The following is an 18,625-nucleotide window of genomic DNA, read 5'->3' as shown; positions in this document are numbered from 1 at the left end:
GCCTGGGGGACCACGCCCGTGCTGAGCGAACCGTTCAGCACTGGGTTGACAAGATCGTTTATCACTTGGGCCATTTTGCCCAGGCATGTTGCAGGACAGGGGTCCAAGGGTGAGCCAGATTTAAGCTTGGACAACAGATCATGAGAAACAGTTAACGAAAGAAACGGAAAATTGGCAAGAGTAGGACCATCATCAAGGGAAAGAGAGGGGGAAGAGGCACACATTTCAGAAGGCGTATTCGGGATATTGGTGGGAAATGAGTTTTGAATAGTTTGAATTTTAGAAATAAAGAAAGAGGCCAGCTCCGACACCCAAAGTTCTGAATGTTGGTGCGTGGGCAAAACAGAACTAGGCGTAGTAAATTCTTTAACTATAAGAAAGATTTTCTTGCTAGCTACAGTGGCGGCCTCAATTCTCCTAGAGAGGTACGCTTTCTTTTCCAGGTTGATGCTGCCGTGATATGCCTTGATGGACTCTCTATAAGCAATTTTCTCCTTGGGATCATAATGACGGCGCCAAGATCTTTCCGCTTTTTTACAGCTGCGTCGTAAATCCGCAAGAGAGGCTGTGAACCATGGGGCAGATGCCCGCTTGCAGCTTTTGCGGGGGGTCAAGGCACCAGCAACGAAGCGGGTCACCTTGGATCCCGCAACAAGTGAATCCGTTCACACCCACAAGACACTTATGAGTATCAGGGTCCCTGCAGTGTAGGAACCACAAGTCTTAGATGCAGGCGAGATTTCTTGGGCTTCGCACTAGACGATCCAGTCTCCAAGTCTTGGTTTCACGCTCACACCACGCTACCTGTTGGGATTTAGTAGCCAATGTGGGCACTTGAGAGGGCACCGCTCTCTAGATGTCAGGTAGATGTGGTGTAGGTTCCATGCAGGAGATCTTTGAAGTCTCTGAGATCCCCGAAAGAACAGAAGTTCCACAGACAGATGCTTGGGGAGCACACACTTCAGGGTGCCACACTTTAGCAGGTCTTCAGCCCAGGGCAACCACTAAGGGCAGTACCCACAATAAGCACAACAGAGTCCGCTGACAGTACAATACACAGTCTGGGGTCTCAGGTCCTGAATCTCGACAAGTGTATCAACCAGTGTAGGATCTCCTACATCTCTGGTCTTCTCTTTGAATAAGTAGCTCCCCTTTACAGAGAATGGCACCCGCAGTTATGATGTTGTGTGGCTTTTGAAGTTAGGGGGAGGTTCAAGGGTTTCCCTTTGAACCACAGATGTCTCCTCTAAATTGTAGGCCTGTCTGCCATGGGACCGTGGAATGTAGATCTTAATCTTTAGTGGGACCATAATCCGTCCCCAAGATGCTAAGTGTCAAAACCTCTCCGCTCTATCAATTCCATCCGATCCTCAAATGGCAGAGGTCTGTCCTTTCAATTGTATGTCCATGGTTTATGGCCGTTATTGGAGAAAGCACAGATCTGCTCCCCCGACCCCTGGCACCCACTAGAGCCAGGCACCATGGCACACGAGATTCCCAGAGCATAGAATGCGTATTTCTAAGTGAGATATGCCAAGACCACCTTCATCACTGGAAAGTGTTCGGCATGCTGAATCCATCGATAGGAAACATCATGAGGCTGCTCCGCTGCAAACCACTATTGCAGCCTGAAGTAGTATCAACCACTTCCCCATGTTAACTTAAGGGACAAGCAAGCCTCATAGGTAGTGAAAACACACACAGGTATTCCTCACTACCTGGGCGCACGTGCGCTATTTCACTCACCAACCTGCTATGGCAGGTTAGACACAGTCCCCAGCAACAGGGGCGAAAGTGCGCCCACTCCAGACTGCAACGTAAAATTGGACAAGGTGCTTACACATAGGCCTGCGACGGCAGGCTGCACACGCAATCATGGGCACCATAGGTGCGGATGCCCACACACAGCCGTCTGCAAAAGGCAGACAGCTCATGAGGTTAATCATGATGGATGCTAGTGCGCACACACCGGGCAGCGGTGTGAGAATGGGCCAGTTTCAGAACATTGATTCATTGCTTGTATTAATGCAAATAGGTTAAGTGGGAATCTTTATTCCTAAATGATATTTTATTTCCCCGTATTCCCAAACCTAAAAATGTTGTATTTAGGCGTCCCCTTTGTGTAGGAGGTTAACCTCATACGCAACATGTTTTATAAATGCTATATGTATTGCACAGGGAGGCTTAGCTGCCATGAGGTTATAAGTTACTTTATGTTCAGGCCTGAGGGGTACATTGTGTCCCATACTGAAGTATGCATGCGACACTATTGAGTACCACAGCCCTACACTCATGCTTATGACTCACAAGCAGTGATTGACAAGGTGGCCACCCCCCCCTGCCATGTTCATTATTCAATTGAATGTGGTTACCGAATGCACTAAACTTTGAGCAAAGCCTTCACTCTTGATAGTGGTTTTTTTCCAGCAACATTGAATACAGCATCAATGTATTTTCTGATCAGAAATGAAATAAATAGCCTTGGAATCCATAATCGGTAGACTAAATCCGTAAACTTCAATTCCTAAATTTATAGAATGTTTACTAAATTCGTATTCCAAAAATTCATAAGACAAAACTCAGGGCTGGTGCAAAAATGCTTCCTACCCCCACCCCTCCTTATCATTTTCTTAAAGCAGTGCCAACTCAGGAAAGACAACTACTAAACAGGACATTTTGAAACTATTCTGTTCTTCTGTGTCTTCCCAGTTTACACTTCTCCAAGCTCATACCACGGATGCCCGTCCCCATCGCAGATCTAAACACTGTGCGGGGCTGCTGGGCGCTTCCCAGGAACGCACTGCACAGAACACAACTTGAATCCAAACATGGCTCTCTCTGAGAGAGAACATATGCACCCGGCGTCAAACACTGTCTAGACTGGAGAGGCAGATGGTGCTGGTGCTGCAGCCTGCTTTAGAGGAGGAGACTGCAATCTGTTTGTAGCGCTGTGACTCAGGAAGGAAGAGCTAAAGAAGGAATCACATAGGCTGTCTATCACTCCTGTAACTAATGAGACAGGACAATATACACAAAAGGAAACACATGATGAAGATTTAGAAAAAGATGCGGACAGCACCTCCGAGCTATACGTTGAGTACAACAAATATTTCAAAAAGACCTTTGCTCCAAAAAATCTAATAAATAAAAAAAAATGAAATAGAATTTGTGGGTTAAAAAAAAAGACAAACAATAACATAGCAAAAATAATACATAATAAAGAAAATAAATGAAGAATCATCTAAAAAGCATCAAGTTCTCACTTGGCCTAATCCATACAAATGTTGATCCTTGTTTGCATACATAATACTCAATCATTGCAAAACGTCAATTTCAAATGCAAAAACTGAATGAAATAATGATTTCATTGTTTTTGTTTTTATAAACCCTGGTTTTAGCAACCTCCACATGAATATCGAGATCTTAAAAAGGAGGGGTAGTTAGCTATACATATTTAGGATACTGCGGGTGTCACATGATTTGTGAATACACATTTTCTGCAACTATTGTTTTCCAAAAAGCTTATCAATGTCAAAAATGAGTGACTAACAATGCCCACATGCTTATATATGTATATTGTTTTTGCAGGACAAACATAGATGACATGATAATAATGAAAAAAAACTATTGTATAATGTATAGTTGAAGCATGATCATCATATGGAAAAGTATACAGTAACTGAACACTTTTCCAAGCTGTAGCAATTAGCAGGTGAACCCAGTGAGATTTAAAGCGCTTTGAAATAATGCAAACTTGTGCAGATCTCCTGATGAACCTGCACCGAGACACCCATACACATTTGGACAATCATCCTAAAGAAAGGCAGAACAAAATTACTAAAAACTATGATCTACCGTTCTCCTCAGCGGCTAGTGTAGGCGACTGCACTTTGGGGGCGATACTTCGTCCACGGGCAATGGACGTGTCTATTTCCTTCAGAGGAGAAGGGTCGGCAGCGGCAGCCCCTGCGGATCAGGGATCCCCCGCTCAAACCAAGGCGGTGGCCACCTTAGGTGACATTTTAGGGTCCTTCATCACATTCTCCAGAAGGGACGGGGACATCTTTTTGTTCTGGAGTCAAAAGTAAGATGATGGGGATTCCTTCGGTGTGGTGGGGCGGTCATTGGATGTCCGATGAACTGCTCCCCACCAGTGACGACCAACAGAAGGTCGGGGTTCTCCCCCTTCATGCAGCTGAAATGCGGACTGCATCCCTGCAGCCAACAGCACCACAGTATTGCCAGAACGTTCCAATTTTCTTTTTTTTTTCAGAGCAACCAAAAACACCTCATCTAGGAGAGAACCCTGTGCACCAAGGGGGTGGACCGCGCTTCGATACCGGACCATAAACCATCATTAACAGACTCACTGCCTTTAGGGTCAACAATCACTCATGCACGCCCCGCGGTCATACATTGAATACTGAAAGTGAATGATGTGAAAGAATACACAATTCTATGGTAAGTGAATCTATTTAAAGCAAGAAACCAGCATTCATCTGAAATGTGACTCTACTTCTAGCAGAAACTGTTATTTCAGCAGGCAGGGGCAGTATGCGGTCTTTTTGTTTCGAGGTACCCTGCCTAGTTTTGCTGATGCCCTGTTAAAGAACCCTGCACAACCGAATGCTTTATTACCGAGTGTGCACCTTGCAGCCCCATGCCAGAAACTCGAGATTCGAAGGCCAAGGACACGGGTGCCCTTGTGGTGGCTGCAGCCACAATAAATGATGCATTGGCAAGAAACTATATTTAGATTTGACGCTTTTCAGGTTCTGATCGGACTATACAAACCTCATCAACTCTGCATAAATGAAAACACATCCCGCAGACAAAATATGTTCCTCGCACAGCATAAAGCCCTGGAAGCGTGGCACATAAATAAATATCTGTGGTCCGTGCCACCGAGGTGCCAGCTAAAGAAGGCCTGATGCAGTAAATCGTTTGATTTCCACCTGGAAAATAGTGAATTGTTGCTAGCGAGGTTCGGAACTCTTCCAGGTGGACTTTTCCTAATGTGCTCCTTTAATGTATAGTGTTTCTCAGGAAAATCTGTGGAAGCCATGAATAGGGGCGGGTCCGCTGGGGGCCACCGTGGATCTGTGATGACCCATGTAGGACTTTCTCCATCGTTTTAAGGCGGGGGAGAGGGAGGGGTGCAGCCCCTGTAGCACAAGTTACTACTTGTGTAACGATATATCTGTAAGAGACATTAGTTAGTGATAGATTCCTTACCTTAGAATATCCCCAGGAGTCAGACTGGATCCGGAAATTTTTGCGTAGCAGTACCCTTGCTCGTCGGTAGGCATTGTCTGTGGCTCCGCGTCCGTCGTCGGTGTCGTGGGCGCCGTGATGACGTTGTCGGAGTACTTAGACGCCGCCTCCGCGTGCCGACTTCAGTTCTTAGACACAGCTTTTCCACGCCAGAAGCGCTGAGCCATGTTAAAAACCAACACTGGTGCCATTGAAACTAGGGCCCTGAAAGGGATGACCTTAACCCTAGATATCGGTTCGCAGACCGGGGAGGATGGGTGGGTCGGTAAGGAACCTATCACTAACTAATGTCTCTTACAGATATATCGTTACACAAGTAGTAACTTGTGCATCTGAAAGAGACACGTTAGTGATAGATTCCTTACCTTAGAATAGATACCCCAGCAATACCAACCCCGGTGGTGGGTCTGCGAACCAATAATCACACCAGAAAGTCCTGGAGGACGGAACGGCCAAAGAAGCCATCCCTCCGGACTTGACTGTCCAGGCAATAGTGTCTTGCAAACATGTGCAGCGAGGCCCACGTAGGTGCCTGGCAAATGTCCTGCAAGGGCACTCCCCGGCCCAGGGCAGTTGTAGTCGCCGTGGCCCGAGTGGAATGAGCCCGCAATCAAACAGGGGGCTCCTTTTTAGCCAAGGAGTAACATGCCTGGATACACAAGATGATCCACCGAGAGATGGTCCGCTTGTGCACCGCCTTTTCCCTTCTTAGCGCCCACGTAACCAACAAAGAGTTGGTCATCCACCCGGAACTGGCGTGTGCGATCTAGATAGTAAGAGAGCGCACGTTTGGGTCCAGACGGTGGAGCCGCTCTTCCTCTTTAGAGGGATGCGGTGGCGGAAAGAAGGTGGGCAAGGTGATAGACTGCCCGATGTGGAAGGCAGTGACAACCTTGGGCAGGAAAGATAGCCTAGTCCGCAACACAACCTTGTCCGGATGGACAGAAAGGAAAGGGGGTTTAGACGAAAGAGCCTGGAGCTCACTCACTCTCCTGGCAGAGGTGATGGCAACCAGGAAAGCAGTCTTCAGAGTAAGAAGGCAGAGAGGGCAGTTGTGAAGTGGCTCAAAGGGAGCACACATCAGAAATGTAAGAACAAGGTTCAGGTTCCACTGAGGCATCACAAACGGAACAGGAGGGAACATGTGTGTGATGCCCTTCAGAAAACGATTTACAATAGGGGACTTGAACAAAGAAGGTTGATCAGGCAGCCTTAGAAAGGCTGAAAGGGAAGAAAGGTAGCCCTTGATAGTGCCCAGAGCAGAGCCCTGCTGGGCGAGAGAAAGAAGGAAGAGAAGAACCTCAGAAAGAGGGGCAGAAAGTGGATCCACAGCCTTTGCTGTGCACCATGCCACAAATCTATTCCACCTGCAGGCATATACCGATTTTGTGGAGGGACGCCTGGCTGCCAGTATGACATTACAGACTTCAGGAGGCAAGTCAAATGGCCTCAACTGTCGCCGCTCAATCTCCAAGCATGGAGGTGGAGACTGGACAGGTTCGGGTGGAGGACCGTCCCCTGCTGCTGCGACAGAAGGTCCTCCTGAAGAGGCGGACGAACCGGGGGATCGACTGACATACTGAGTAGCTCTGGATACCAGTACCTTCGTGCCCAGTCCGGAGCCACAAGGATGACTTGGGCCCGGTCGCGCTTGATCTTCTTCAGCACTCTGGGCAGAAGTGGTATAGGCGGAAAGGCGTACAACAGACCACAGCTCTACTCGCGACGAAAAGCGCCTCCGAGCGAGTGCCGCCTTGGAAATTCCAACGCGCAGAACTGATGACATTGCGCGTTCTCTTCTGTGGCGAATAGATCTAACCAAGGCTCTCCCCACTGCTCAAAGAGGCCTTGCGCCACGTCCGAGTTCAGACGCCATTCGTGATCCATCATGCACCGACGGCTGGGTTTGTCCGCCCTGGCGTTCAGAGAACCTGCCAGGTGTTGAACCACCCGGGTCACGCCCTGATGTTCCAGCCACTGCCAGAGGCGCAGAGCATCCTGGCAAAGGGTCCACGACCCTACCCCGCCCTGTTTGTTGCAGTACCACATGGCGGTGGTATTGTCCGTGAACACCTGCACTACACTCCCCCGAACAGAGGGGAGGAATGCCTTCAGTGCTAGACGAATCGCCCGCAGCTCCAAAAGATTGATATGGAGCCGGGACTCCGCCGGAGACCGGAGGCCTCTGATCTCCGCCTCTCCCATGTGGCCTCCCCAGCCCTGGAGGGACGCGTCCGTCACAACTACGTGCTCCGGTTGGGGAAGGGAGAGGGATCTGCCACTGACCCATTCGCGATCTGTGAGCCACCACTGCAGCTGTCTCGCAGTGCCCTCCGAGATCAGGACATGGTCGGAAAGGTTGCCCTGATGCTGGGCCCACTGAAACTTCAGGTCCCACTGCAGAGCCCGCATCCGCCAGCGGGCGTGATGCACCAGAAGGATGCAGGAGGCCATCAGCCCCAGAAGCCGCAGCGTCAACCTGACCGAGACCCGGGATAAAGGCTGAAAGAGTGGAATCAGAGCCTGAATATCCCGAACCCGCTGTTCGGGAGGATAAACCCGAAACTGCGCCGAGTCGAGAACCGCTCCGATGAAGAGGAGCTTATGAGAGGGGCACAGGTGTGACTTCGGTACATTGATGGAGAACCCCAGCTGGTGCAGGAGGTCTGCCGTTGTCTGGAGGTGGCTGACGACTGTCTGGGGCGAGCCCGCCTTCAACAACCAGTCATCGAGGTAGGGGAAGACTGAAACCCCCAACCTGCGCAGATGAGCTGCGACCACCGCCATCAGCTTTGTGAACACCCGTGGGGCGCTGGTAAGGCCGAAGGGGAGCACGGTAAACTGAAAGTGCTTGTGACCTACCGTGAACTGCAGGTAGCGCCGGCAGGACGGGGATATGGAAATAAGCGTCCTGCAAGTCCAACGCTACCATCCAGTCTCCTGGGTCCAGGGCAGCCAAAACCTGAGCCAGTGTCAGCATTTTGAACTTCTCCTTCCGGAGGAAGCCGTTGACGTTCCGTAGGTCCAAGATAGGGCGTAGGCCCCCTTTGCCCTTCTTGGATACCAAAAAGTAGTGGGAGTAGCAACCACACCCTACTTCTGGCCCAGGAACGCGCTCAATGGCCCCCTTGGCCAAGAGGGCCGTAACTTCCTCCTGCAGAAGTCGCAAATGATCCCCCGATACACAGTGGTTCTACGGTGGCATGGCTGGAGGGGTCGCCTTGAAGGGGAGGGAGTAGCCCCTTCGGACGATTTGCAGCACCCACCTGTCCGATGTGACAGTGCGCCAGTGGAGGAGGTGATGGCGAACCCTGCCCCCCACTGGCGACACATGGGCCTGAAAGCACGGACTAGGAGGGTTTTGAGGCGGATGCTGCGGGGGAAGGTGTGGACTGTCCTCGCCGTTGTCCCCGACCGCCGCCACGACGGTTTCCACGGCCGCCACCGTGTTGGGTATTACTCTGCGGTGCGTGGCTGGCAGCACGTGTGGGTACACCCCTTCCTTGGCCACGAAAGGAGCGAAAGGCACCCGTTTGCTGGCGCGGGCCGAAAGGCCCAAGGACTTGGCTGTAGCCCTGGAGTCCTTAAAGTGCTCAAGCGCATGGTCTGCCTTGTCGCCAAAAAGGCGACGGCCATCAAACGGCATGTCCATGAGTGTTCTCTGGACATCAGCCGAGAAGTTGGCGGACCTCAACCAGGCATGGCAACGAATCGCCACCGTCGTTGCCATCGCTCTGCCCAGTGAGTCGGTGGTATCCAGTCCACACCGGATAGAATAACATGCTGCATCTCGGCCTTCCACAAGGGCTTGGCCGAGTTTAGCCCATACCTCCAACGGGCATTCTGGCAGCACGTCCGCGACCGTATCCCACAGGGAGTGGGTGTAACGGCCCAAGAGGCATGCGGTGTTGGAAGACCGCAGTCCCAGACTCAGGGAGGAGAATACCTTCTTGCCGTATTGCTCATACCTCTTGGATTCCCTGTCAGGCGGAGCCGACGGAAATGCGGTCTGGGATTTCGAAGCCTGAATAACCAGGCTCTCGGGGGTGGGGTGGGTGGACAGGAAACAAGGGTCGCCCGCGGCCGGGCGGTGGCACCTGGCCACGTTCCTATCTACAGGCGAACCTGTAGCGGGCCTGGACCAAGTGCCCAAAAGAACGTCGGTCAAGGCCTCATTAAACGGCAGCAGAGGCTCGGCCGAGCTTGACTGCGGTTTAAGGACCTCAGTGAGGAGGTTAGTCCTCACGGCCGCGACGGGGAGCTCAAGGCCCAAGGCCTTGGCTGCCCGCATCAGCACCACACTGTAGGCTGCCCCCTCCTCCGTAGCCACGGTAGGAGGTGAGACAAAACCAGTGTCCGGCGAGGTATCCAGACCACTGGCATCCCCAAGTCCACCTGTCCAGTCCTCCTGGGACTGATACTCCCGTGTCAGAGGGTCCTGAGACCCCTCCCAATACTCCTCATCACCCATCTCCTGAGATTCAGGGATGTCAAAGGATGGGGTCGGTTCATTGAAGTAAAATTCTCCAAACGGCGTCGAAAGCGGCGTCCAGCGGCGCCGTTCCGGCGCCGGAACCGGAGCGAGGGAGGCATCGGGGACCGCACCGCCCGAAGACGGCGCCGGTGGTGACACCTGAGGGACCGGCGCCGGGGAGGTCGTTAGGTCCACCGGCGATGACCCGGATCCGGAACCGGATCCAGTGGGGACCGAAGGCGCCGGGCCCGAAGGCGCCGGGGACGAAGCACCCGACGGCGTCGGGGCCAAAGCCTCCGACCCGCTAGGGCCCCAGACGTGTCCGCTGGGCCCGAAGGCGCCGCGGAGCCCGCTGGGGGAGTGAGGGACCTCATGGCCATGAGGAACCGCTCGATCTCCTCCGGCATCGCGCGCGGCCCAGGGACCGGAGGGTATGGGGCTGGACACGACGCCCGCGACTCCGATGGAGCCGCGTGGGCGGTATCACCCGAACCCCCGGCCACATCGCCCGTGCGTCGGGGGGAGTCGGAAGAGCGATGATGTCTCTTCGACTTCTTGTGCTTACCTGACGACTTTGACCCTGAGGAGTGATGTATAGGTATATAGGACTCCCGGAGCTATGATGGCTCCGCTCCCTCGACCTCCGTCCGGACCGGGACCTCTCTCGGCGCGGGCCCGACTGCCGGAGTTCGAGTCGCTTGCGGGACCGCTCCCGCCTAGCTTTCGAAGTTAGGGCCCGTCAGTCGGAACAGGTCTTGTCGTCGTGGTCGACGCCGAGACAGTGGAGACACCGACGGTGAGAGTCGGTGACCGACATCAGTCGGTCGCAGTCCTCACAGGGTTTAAAACCTGGCATCCCTATCGGCACCGTTCGGAGTCAAAGACTCGAAAAATTATCAAAAGGGATCAGAAAAGTTTAGTTAAATGTTTTTATTGGTATTTACAGGTAACATGTAACATATATATCAGACATATTTGATTGTTATTCGCTGACTTTTGTATGAAAATATAGAAAAGAGACATACACACATAAAACATAAACCCAGAGTGTAGGCGGTTTGTTGGGCAGGAATGTGGTCGTTGCATGTCCGAGTGAAGGAGTAGCAAGCTGTCCAATCCCTTCCAGTGGGGTAACCAAACTTGAGGGCCCCCCTGCAAAATACACGCAGGGGGGCCCCGACGATCCGGGTCAAGTTAGGAGCTCTCAAGCCAGGGTCCTGCTAGAACCGGTGGGGGCCCTGGAGCTCAGCTGCAGGGGCTTTTGTTACGCCACTGACCCCTTCTTGCCATAAACAAAATAAAAATACATGCCTGTATATGTGTGCATATCTATCTATCTATGGATTTATGTATATAAATAAAATAACACACACACTGAAAAAAACAAAGATTAAAGTGACGTTATACTTAGATGATGAAATAACGTAACATGTATAAAAAAAGAAAATGAAATTCACCAGTTATAGTTTACTGAGCTAATTATAACTTGCATCCCAGCCATGCACTGCTTACGACCCCATATATTACATCGATCGTGACATGTTGAATGACATCACTGATGACATCGGTCATAAAGCTATACCCATACACAGCAGAGAGTTATTGAGTAAACACTTGCGGGTCGAAAGCATGGAAACAGCAGAAGCCCTGGAGACCTTTACAAAGTCATGAAAATGAACTTTAAGCAAAAAAACAGATAAAAGTGCCATTCATATCCAATGTCCAGATCTTCAGCAACGTGTTCACCCAAAGTAGCATAATTAACTGAGAAGGCAAGTTTGGCTTTGACAAATAAATGCAAAGGCATGAACACCTGACTACATCACTGGCTGTCGCATGATTGATCCTCTGTACATGATACCACCATCACACTTTATCTGGTAATGTCCCATTGTAGTATCTATATTACAATTAATTTTTGCCATTAAAAAGTTGTTTTCAATTATGAATTAAAAACAAAAACAAAATATCACTATAAAGTTGGTTTGAGGTCATCCGTGACCAGTGGGCACACACTAAAAACAGTTTCTAACTTCACTTGGCTGCAGTTAACCCGCCCACCTGGTGTTTAGGACACGAAGACTTCAACCGGACACCTTTCTCCTAGCATGGATTCTCCATTTTGGGAAAGGTCTCTTTGCAGCCTTTATTACCTCCTGCCGGGCAGCCTTCTAACACTGAGTCTCACTGCTCCTTGGAAAGAGGTGAATCCTAAGTCTCTGCTTCCTCTGCTGAGCCATCTTTCTCTGTGCTCAGGTCTATGGCTGGATCTTTGGTTCTTTGAAGCTTGGCCACTCCTTACACTGCACACCGCGGATCCCCCAAAGTTAGACTCATTCTAGGTGGACTAAACCGGTGAACATACGGTGTGCGTCACAATTAGTCACAGCCATACTTCAATCCCTTCAACTTAAGCATATGGCAGAGATCAAACATGACATTACCAGAGCAGCACTCTTCTGGTTGAGTTCTTTTAATGATCACTGGAGAGTTCGCTTCCACTCGGAGTCCTCCCAGAGCTTGGTGAAGTTTGGGGCATCGATGACAGCTTTGCTTTCTATCTCAGAATGCAACCATATGCTACTCTTCTGCATGCATATGGAACTCATTTCTACGAGCAGGCTGAGCAATCCCAAATTTAGCTCCACAATGACATTAGTTATCCAGTGACAATATTTTCCCAGATTCGGAATTGATTCCTTGCAATCTGACAACTCACTTTCAAAATCAGAAACCCCCCCAATTCATGATCATGTTAATTGTTCTATAAGTTGCAGCACTTTATTCTGTAGCCAATTATCTGAAAGCTAATCCTACTGTAACTCAAGTGAAGACACTTGAACAGTCGAATGCTGACGGTCACTGGCGTACTGGAGCAGGCGACTGGTCACAGTTACGAAGTATCAGTATCAGGACAGCTAAGCTAATAATCCACTCACCTCGGACACTAGGTATGCCACCTGAAGAGCTCTTTGAATTCCATGTTGAATGCCCTCCTCCAAATAGGAATTACTAATCATAAAGAGAGCTGTCTTTGCAGCTATTAAGAAAGGTCACCAAAACTAAAATGGTCATTTACTTGCTACAGTATGACAGTCAATGGACAAAACCGAAGACCCTTTACGGAGAGGACTATTGGGTCTTAGGAACTCCATCCCTCTAAGGCTGTGCGATACGAACTGAAACCGACGTCTTGGCGCTGGCACTCCAGGCAACTCTATTTAAAAAAGATATATCTACTATGCCACTGGCAATAGTTTGCTCTATTTGATAAAAGTACAGCTGTTCAATTGGAAATATCCCAAATAAGCAGTTTTTGTACTCAACTGTACAGACTATCTGGCAGAGCTTTTTTATGCTTCAACTATGGAGTGCGCATTCAAAATCAAATTAAAGGTTTCTATCTAAACATTGTTCCCGAGAACTGATGTGATAACACCAAAGGGGACATTACCCATAGCACTATAGTTCGAGCTATAACAATGTGACAGTGTGGGGCATTTATGATGGAATTTCTAGTCACAAAACAATGTCTATGGATATTTCCTAGCAAGGGAAGTTGCAGGAATTGATACTATGTATAGTAATTTATGCTGAAATACCAATAAAGATATTATTTTTTGTTTGTATTTATTCGGGTAACATGATAAATAAATGTTGCAATGAGGTTGCTTGAAAAGGAGTTGTCTGTTGCTTACCAACACAAAACAGGAACCTTACAGAAGAGTTGATAGTTGGCGGAGACACATTCCAGGCATACAGCTGACCATGCACATATAATCCCCTTTGAAATATCTAGCACCACCCCCAGCAGGTCTGCCTCTACACAGTCGCACACCTACCACCTCCCTAGGTCACTTGCCCACTCGCTTTCACTCACCCTTGGCGACAGAATCCTCAGTCCCCATGCTGTGGTCTGCCCATATTTCTGTAGTAGTCTCTGCGCCTCTCACTGTAAAGGTTAACACTTACAACACTCAACGTGGTAAATTCACAGCTTTATCTCAGCACACCGCCCCCAATCTAGGTTCCCTTCTCCCACCTGGGATCCGAGGCAGGAAGAGGCTCCTACCCAAGACCCAGCAAAGTCCCTGCCCCAGAGCTGTTCTGAAAAAAAGTGTAAGAGGCTCAAAGAAGCAGCATGATACCCAGCACAGCCAAGCAACAGGGTCCTAAACAACAGAGGAGAGGTCAGAGGATCAGGCAGCCACCCCCCAACGACAGGGCACGGAGCAACGAGAACAGAAGAACAAGACACTGTGTATAAATAGAGGAACCGGGAAAACTAATGTGTGTCGCAACACCCATGAAAATGCATTTTGGGTAAAGACAGGGGCCTTCAGAGAAAAAACAACACAGCTCCCTTGATTTCTGCAGCTGTGATGCTAAGAGGGTTGACATGGGCCAAATGTTGCGCCTCACTGATAAGCATCCTAGGACAGACGTTTGTTATACATATAAACATATATGCCATCCTTGGTTTGCTTTGAATTTTTCAGTGTTAGCCTAAGCCGGTTAGCGAGGGGGCCAATCACACACAACATTTAAAGTGGTGTAAATAACACACCACTTATAATGTTTATACAGTATAACTAACTTTAAGTCATGAATTAGGTTTGGTAAGCCATATGTGCAACATTAACCTTCTGTATATTTTTATAACAATGTTTTCTTTCCAATGGTGAATTCACAATATGTCTACCCTCAAAGTTACTGAATGTGAAGTTTTATCTGTCAGTTCCCTTTTTGCCATTTTACTGTGGTCACCACGACAAATTTTAATATATTTGTCTACATTTTTTTATTTATTGAATCACTAAGATGCTTAGACAGGATTTGTAACCTTAATATTACATAGTATTGCTTGTTTTTAAATGTAATTCATTGTTAACGTTTTCCCAGTTAATCTTTTAGGTCTCATCTAAGCAGTACATGCGCTGTCTCTTTGAGACATGCTGTATCTACTCTGTGGGCTTAGAGCACGCCACTCACGTTTCTTTTGTTTTTTTGTGAGCCCTTCAAAAATCCTTAATTATCTACGGTGAATCAGTTATATTTGTCCCTCCTTTAGCTGTGTTGCTCCCTCCCATGGAGCCTGCCCTATTGGATGTAGCATTTCCCTTCTGGCCATTTATGGTTGTTTCGCGCACTATTTTTTTCTTTTGCCTCAGCTTGTGTTTTAGGGTTGTTGCGATTTTTGGCTTTCTGAAGAAAACGTGCACAGCGGACAGCATTTATAGTGTTACAAACATGCACCTAATGTACACGGTGCGCTGCAGGCCATTAGTCTCTTGTCCTTATGGCCCGCACATCGCCGTGTACGTTAGCTGTATGGTCAGTGCGATCCTGTCTAGGCCAGGAGGAGCTTGAGCGTGTAAAGTAGCTCAATGTTGGTAGAAGAGATCCCAATGCACGTTTATAGTCTTAGAAGCCCGTTGGCTCCCCATCGCTACACCGGAACCAGGCAATATTTGTACTACTTCCAAGACTATTGGCTAGTTTGTTCAAGTGTCATTTGTGTTAACCTGGTGGTACTGGAGAAGTGATGTAGATTTGTTTTGTTCCTGTTTTAATATTGAATTAATCTCCATTAAAGAGACAGAATCAACGTCCGTCGTTGTGATAAAAAAAATTGTACAGAGGTTTAACATTCCAGACAGAAACTTTATTGCTAAACATTGTAAGGATTCTGTTTATGTTTTGTTGAAAAGCGAAAGTCGTACTGTTTCTGTCACGATTACAGGGCATTTGGGTGAGTGCCAGATCCTGTTTATAGTTCTGCTGGTCAGCGCACGTCGTACTTGCCACTCTCCACCCAATAGTTTTCCCCGGCACCCGCTCCATAATTATCTACAGGCCATAAAAACAACAAACTAAGGCAAGTTTTTGACGTTTATATTTGGTTTTTGTGTGTTGTTGAAGTTAAATATGGTGTCGCGCTCTCTCGCCAGTATGCTTCTCTCTACCTCTTCTGTGATGAACTCACCCTTGTCTTCGTTGGTTTCTGCGCGTAACACGAGCGCATGTATTTTCAGATGCTCTGTTCCTCTTTATCGTCACATTTTCTGGGACAGAAGTCGCTCTGAGATCCATTCCTGTTTATAATTACATTTATCATATTTGACACAAACACTCAAGTTTTGAGTAGCTCCGTTCCTGTGTATCATCATATTTGCTGTGACAAATGTCTGTACGTGCTCCATTCCATTTTATCGTCACATTTGCCAATTTGTTTACATTATGTGTTGCAATTTTGGTTTTTACTTTCTTTTAAGCATAGAGTTTTATTTTTAAAATGTTGGCATGGGATGAAAAAAAAAAACGTCGCTCATTTTCATCCTCATTACGCTCGATTCACTAGCTGAACCAGAGTGCCTGAGAGGATCATTCATGGCAGGGGCTAGGCTAACACCAAGCACACTGAGCATGCACATACTCTGTGAGTTGCTCATTACTTCAGCGGGTACCGGCGCAGCAGCCAATTCCTGTAATGGACAGTGGAATGCTTGACACTTTAAGGCTGCCTCAGCCACCAGTACTTCTAAAGCAGATGAGCTGCATGTGACTCCCATTATTCTTCTCAAAACACAGCGGTGACCCATTATAAATGTGGTGCACTACTTATCCCCACCAGCTCCCTGTTTTTTGAAGCCTGTGTTTTCTCACCTTTCCCACTCACCTCATCTATGTTTCTTTACTACCCCCGTTAGCCTCCCCACTTGATTGACAAAGCCAATTATTCTACCATTGGTGAAACCTATTGGCTTTGCTAATGCTTGCCTTTAACATATAAGGCTCATGGGGAAAGAGGCCACAGTGCTGAATACTGAACTGGAAAAGGTTTCTGTACAGTCAAAATACCGCTTAGTGTTTCATCGTCAATACTCTAGAAGCATACAGAGCAGATAAAGAAGGGTATTTTCGTACCTTTAGAGGAATCTTTTCAAAGTATTCTCTTACCGTAGCAATCGCAGTTCAGCTAGAAGGGTTGGGTTTTGCTGAGCCTTCTCTGGTGTTGGCTGGGAGGCCTGCTCATGTTCCAGTCGAAGGCGCTGAATTTCTTGTAATATTTCTCTACGATGAAAAATAAACATAAATGTTGCAATGTGTCTTGTAAAAGTGTGGTGACCCTAGAATACAAGACGCTTAGATATACAAAACTCTATGGCCTCTGGCAAAAAGATTGCAATCAAGCATCTGTTAATGACTGTGAGAAGTTGGCCTGATATATGATGCTCACTAGTTCTAGTGATCACCTTGTATCAGTCCAAACAACCCTTATGGTGATTGGTTGTAAGTCAACCTTATAGACCAGCTATCCTAATGGTAGCACGGACAAAGCAGTCTTAGGATAAACTCTTTTGGCATGTGAAACCAGCTGTTTTACCACATATAACCCCTTGAATACCAGATGAAAGGACACCACACAGGTTGTTATAAAAATAAACAGTATATTTATTAATAACAAACACCTCTGAACTCTTTATGAGATCAGAGGGCTAAGCACATGACAATCTCTTAGGAAAAATACGATAAGTTGCACAAAATTACAATGGTGCCCTAGGGGCATGGCAAACCATATACTAAGTAAATGGTATAAGTAGAATGATTTAGAAAATGAAGATGCCCAGAGGCTGTAGGTTCGCTGGGACTACCCTACCCTAACCTTAGGTAAGTATCAGGAGGCCCACGGGACGCGTGTGCAGAGTGTGAACTCACACGCGGGATGCGGAACAAAGTCAATGGACAGAACAAATTACGAAAAGGTAAGTAACAGACAGTTCCGACTAGTTAGGACTAAAACGACTGGATATCTGGACACTAGGAGAGTCACGCTACCTATGAGCACCGAAATGCTCTCGTTACCTCACCCACGGGCTGCGGGTGCATAGGTGTGAAAGTGTGTCGGGTTTCCGCGTTGAAGTCAATGGAGCCTTGAAGAAAGATGCTGCAGGCGACCAGGAGGAAGATGTCCGGTGCGATCCAAGGGTGAATCGAGGAAGAAGAGGACCTGAAAGCAGAGGGGACAGTGTTCAAAGTCACTAGCCAGTGACCGGTGTGGAACCAGGAGGGAACCAGATGCTGTCGTCGCGATCAGGTGAAGAGTGGACGCTTGTCTCTGCAGCCACGTGGACCAGGAGGGGTCTTCGACGACAAGGATGGAGGCACAAGCTGTCCCACGCAGGCTCTCGCTATCGGCGGTGTCGGATCCAGATTTGGAGTCAACAGGCCTTGGCAACGGAAACCCACACGGTGAGTGGAAACGGCGTCTGGAGTGGACCAGGAGGGTCCAGGGTGCTCCTCTTTTGGAAGGGAGCAAGGGCCAGTCTGGAGCAACCAGACCAGCAGTGTAGATTTCGTGGATCGTCGTCTAGGAGGTCACTAGCCAGCCGGCAAGTGACCAGACAACGCGTCGAGCAGCAATCAAGCAAAAGGCCCCACGCAGATCTCGTGGATGCTGGAGGGCTGGTCTTTGGTGCGGGAGCTGCTCGGGGCTGGGGCTTCTCAATCCCCAAAGCACTTACTCGAGGATGCCTCAGAAGTCGTGCTGGAAGCGAAGTGCAGTCTCTTCTAGATGGCCGGTCCCACGGGTCTCGTCGCACCCACGGGTTTCAGCTGTGCTGCAGATGTGGGTAGAGGTCAGAGAGGTCTGGGAGTCCGGGTCTCGTCGGGCTCTGAAGTCTGGATCCGGCAGGAAGGACGACAAAGTGGACCGCTAGGACGCTTGATGGTGCCTGCAGTTGCAGGGTGGACACTCCTTGCCCACAAGGGAGATTCTTCAGTCTTTTGTGGAGGAGAACGTCGAAGTCCAGAGTTTCTTCTTGTAAAGTTGTTCAGGATAATCTAATTTGGAAAGGGCCCAGCTCCTACCTTTAT

General features: G+C 48.7%; 1 protein-coding gene across 8 annotated transcripts in view; it reads right to left on the bottom strand.

Moving 5' to 3' along the window:
- Positions 1-18,625, bottom strand: part of DTNB (dystrobrevin beta) — a 1,143,128-nt gene that overhangs the window by 148,229 nt on the left and 976,274 nt on the right. For all 8 annotated transcript variants that reach the window (XR_013596287.1, XM_078650028.1, XM_078650030.1 and 5 more), the window contains one exon: positions 16,709-16,822. Coding sequence is in view for 7 of the 8 variants with exons in the window: in XM_078650028.1 (XP_078506154.1) it covers positions 16,709-16,822 (114 nt within the window). In the remaining variant the exon portion in view is untranslated. The remainder of the gene's footprint in view (positions 1-16,708; positions 16,823-18,625) is intronic.

The sequence above is a fragment of the Lissotriton helveticus genome, chromosome 6 (assembly GCF_964261635.1).
Source record: "Lissotriton helveticus chromosome 6, aLisHel1.1, whole genome shotgun sequence".
Lineage (NCBI taxonomy): Eukaryota > Metazoa > Chordata > Amphibia > Caudata > Salamandridae > Lissotriton > Lissotriton helveticus.
This window is presented reverse-complemented; position numbering and strand designations above follow the sequence as displayed.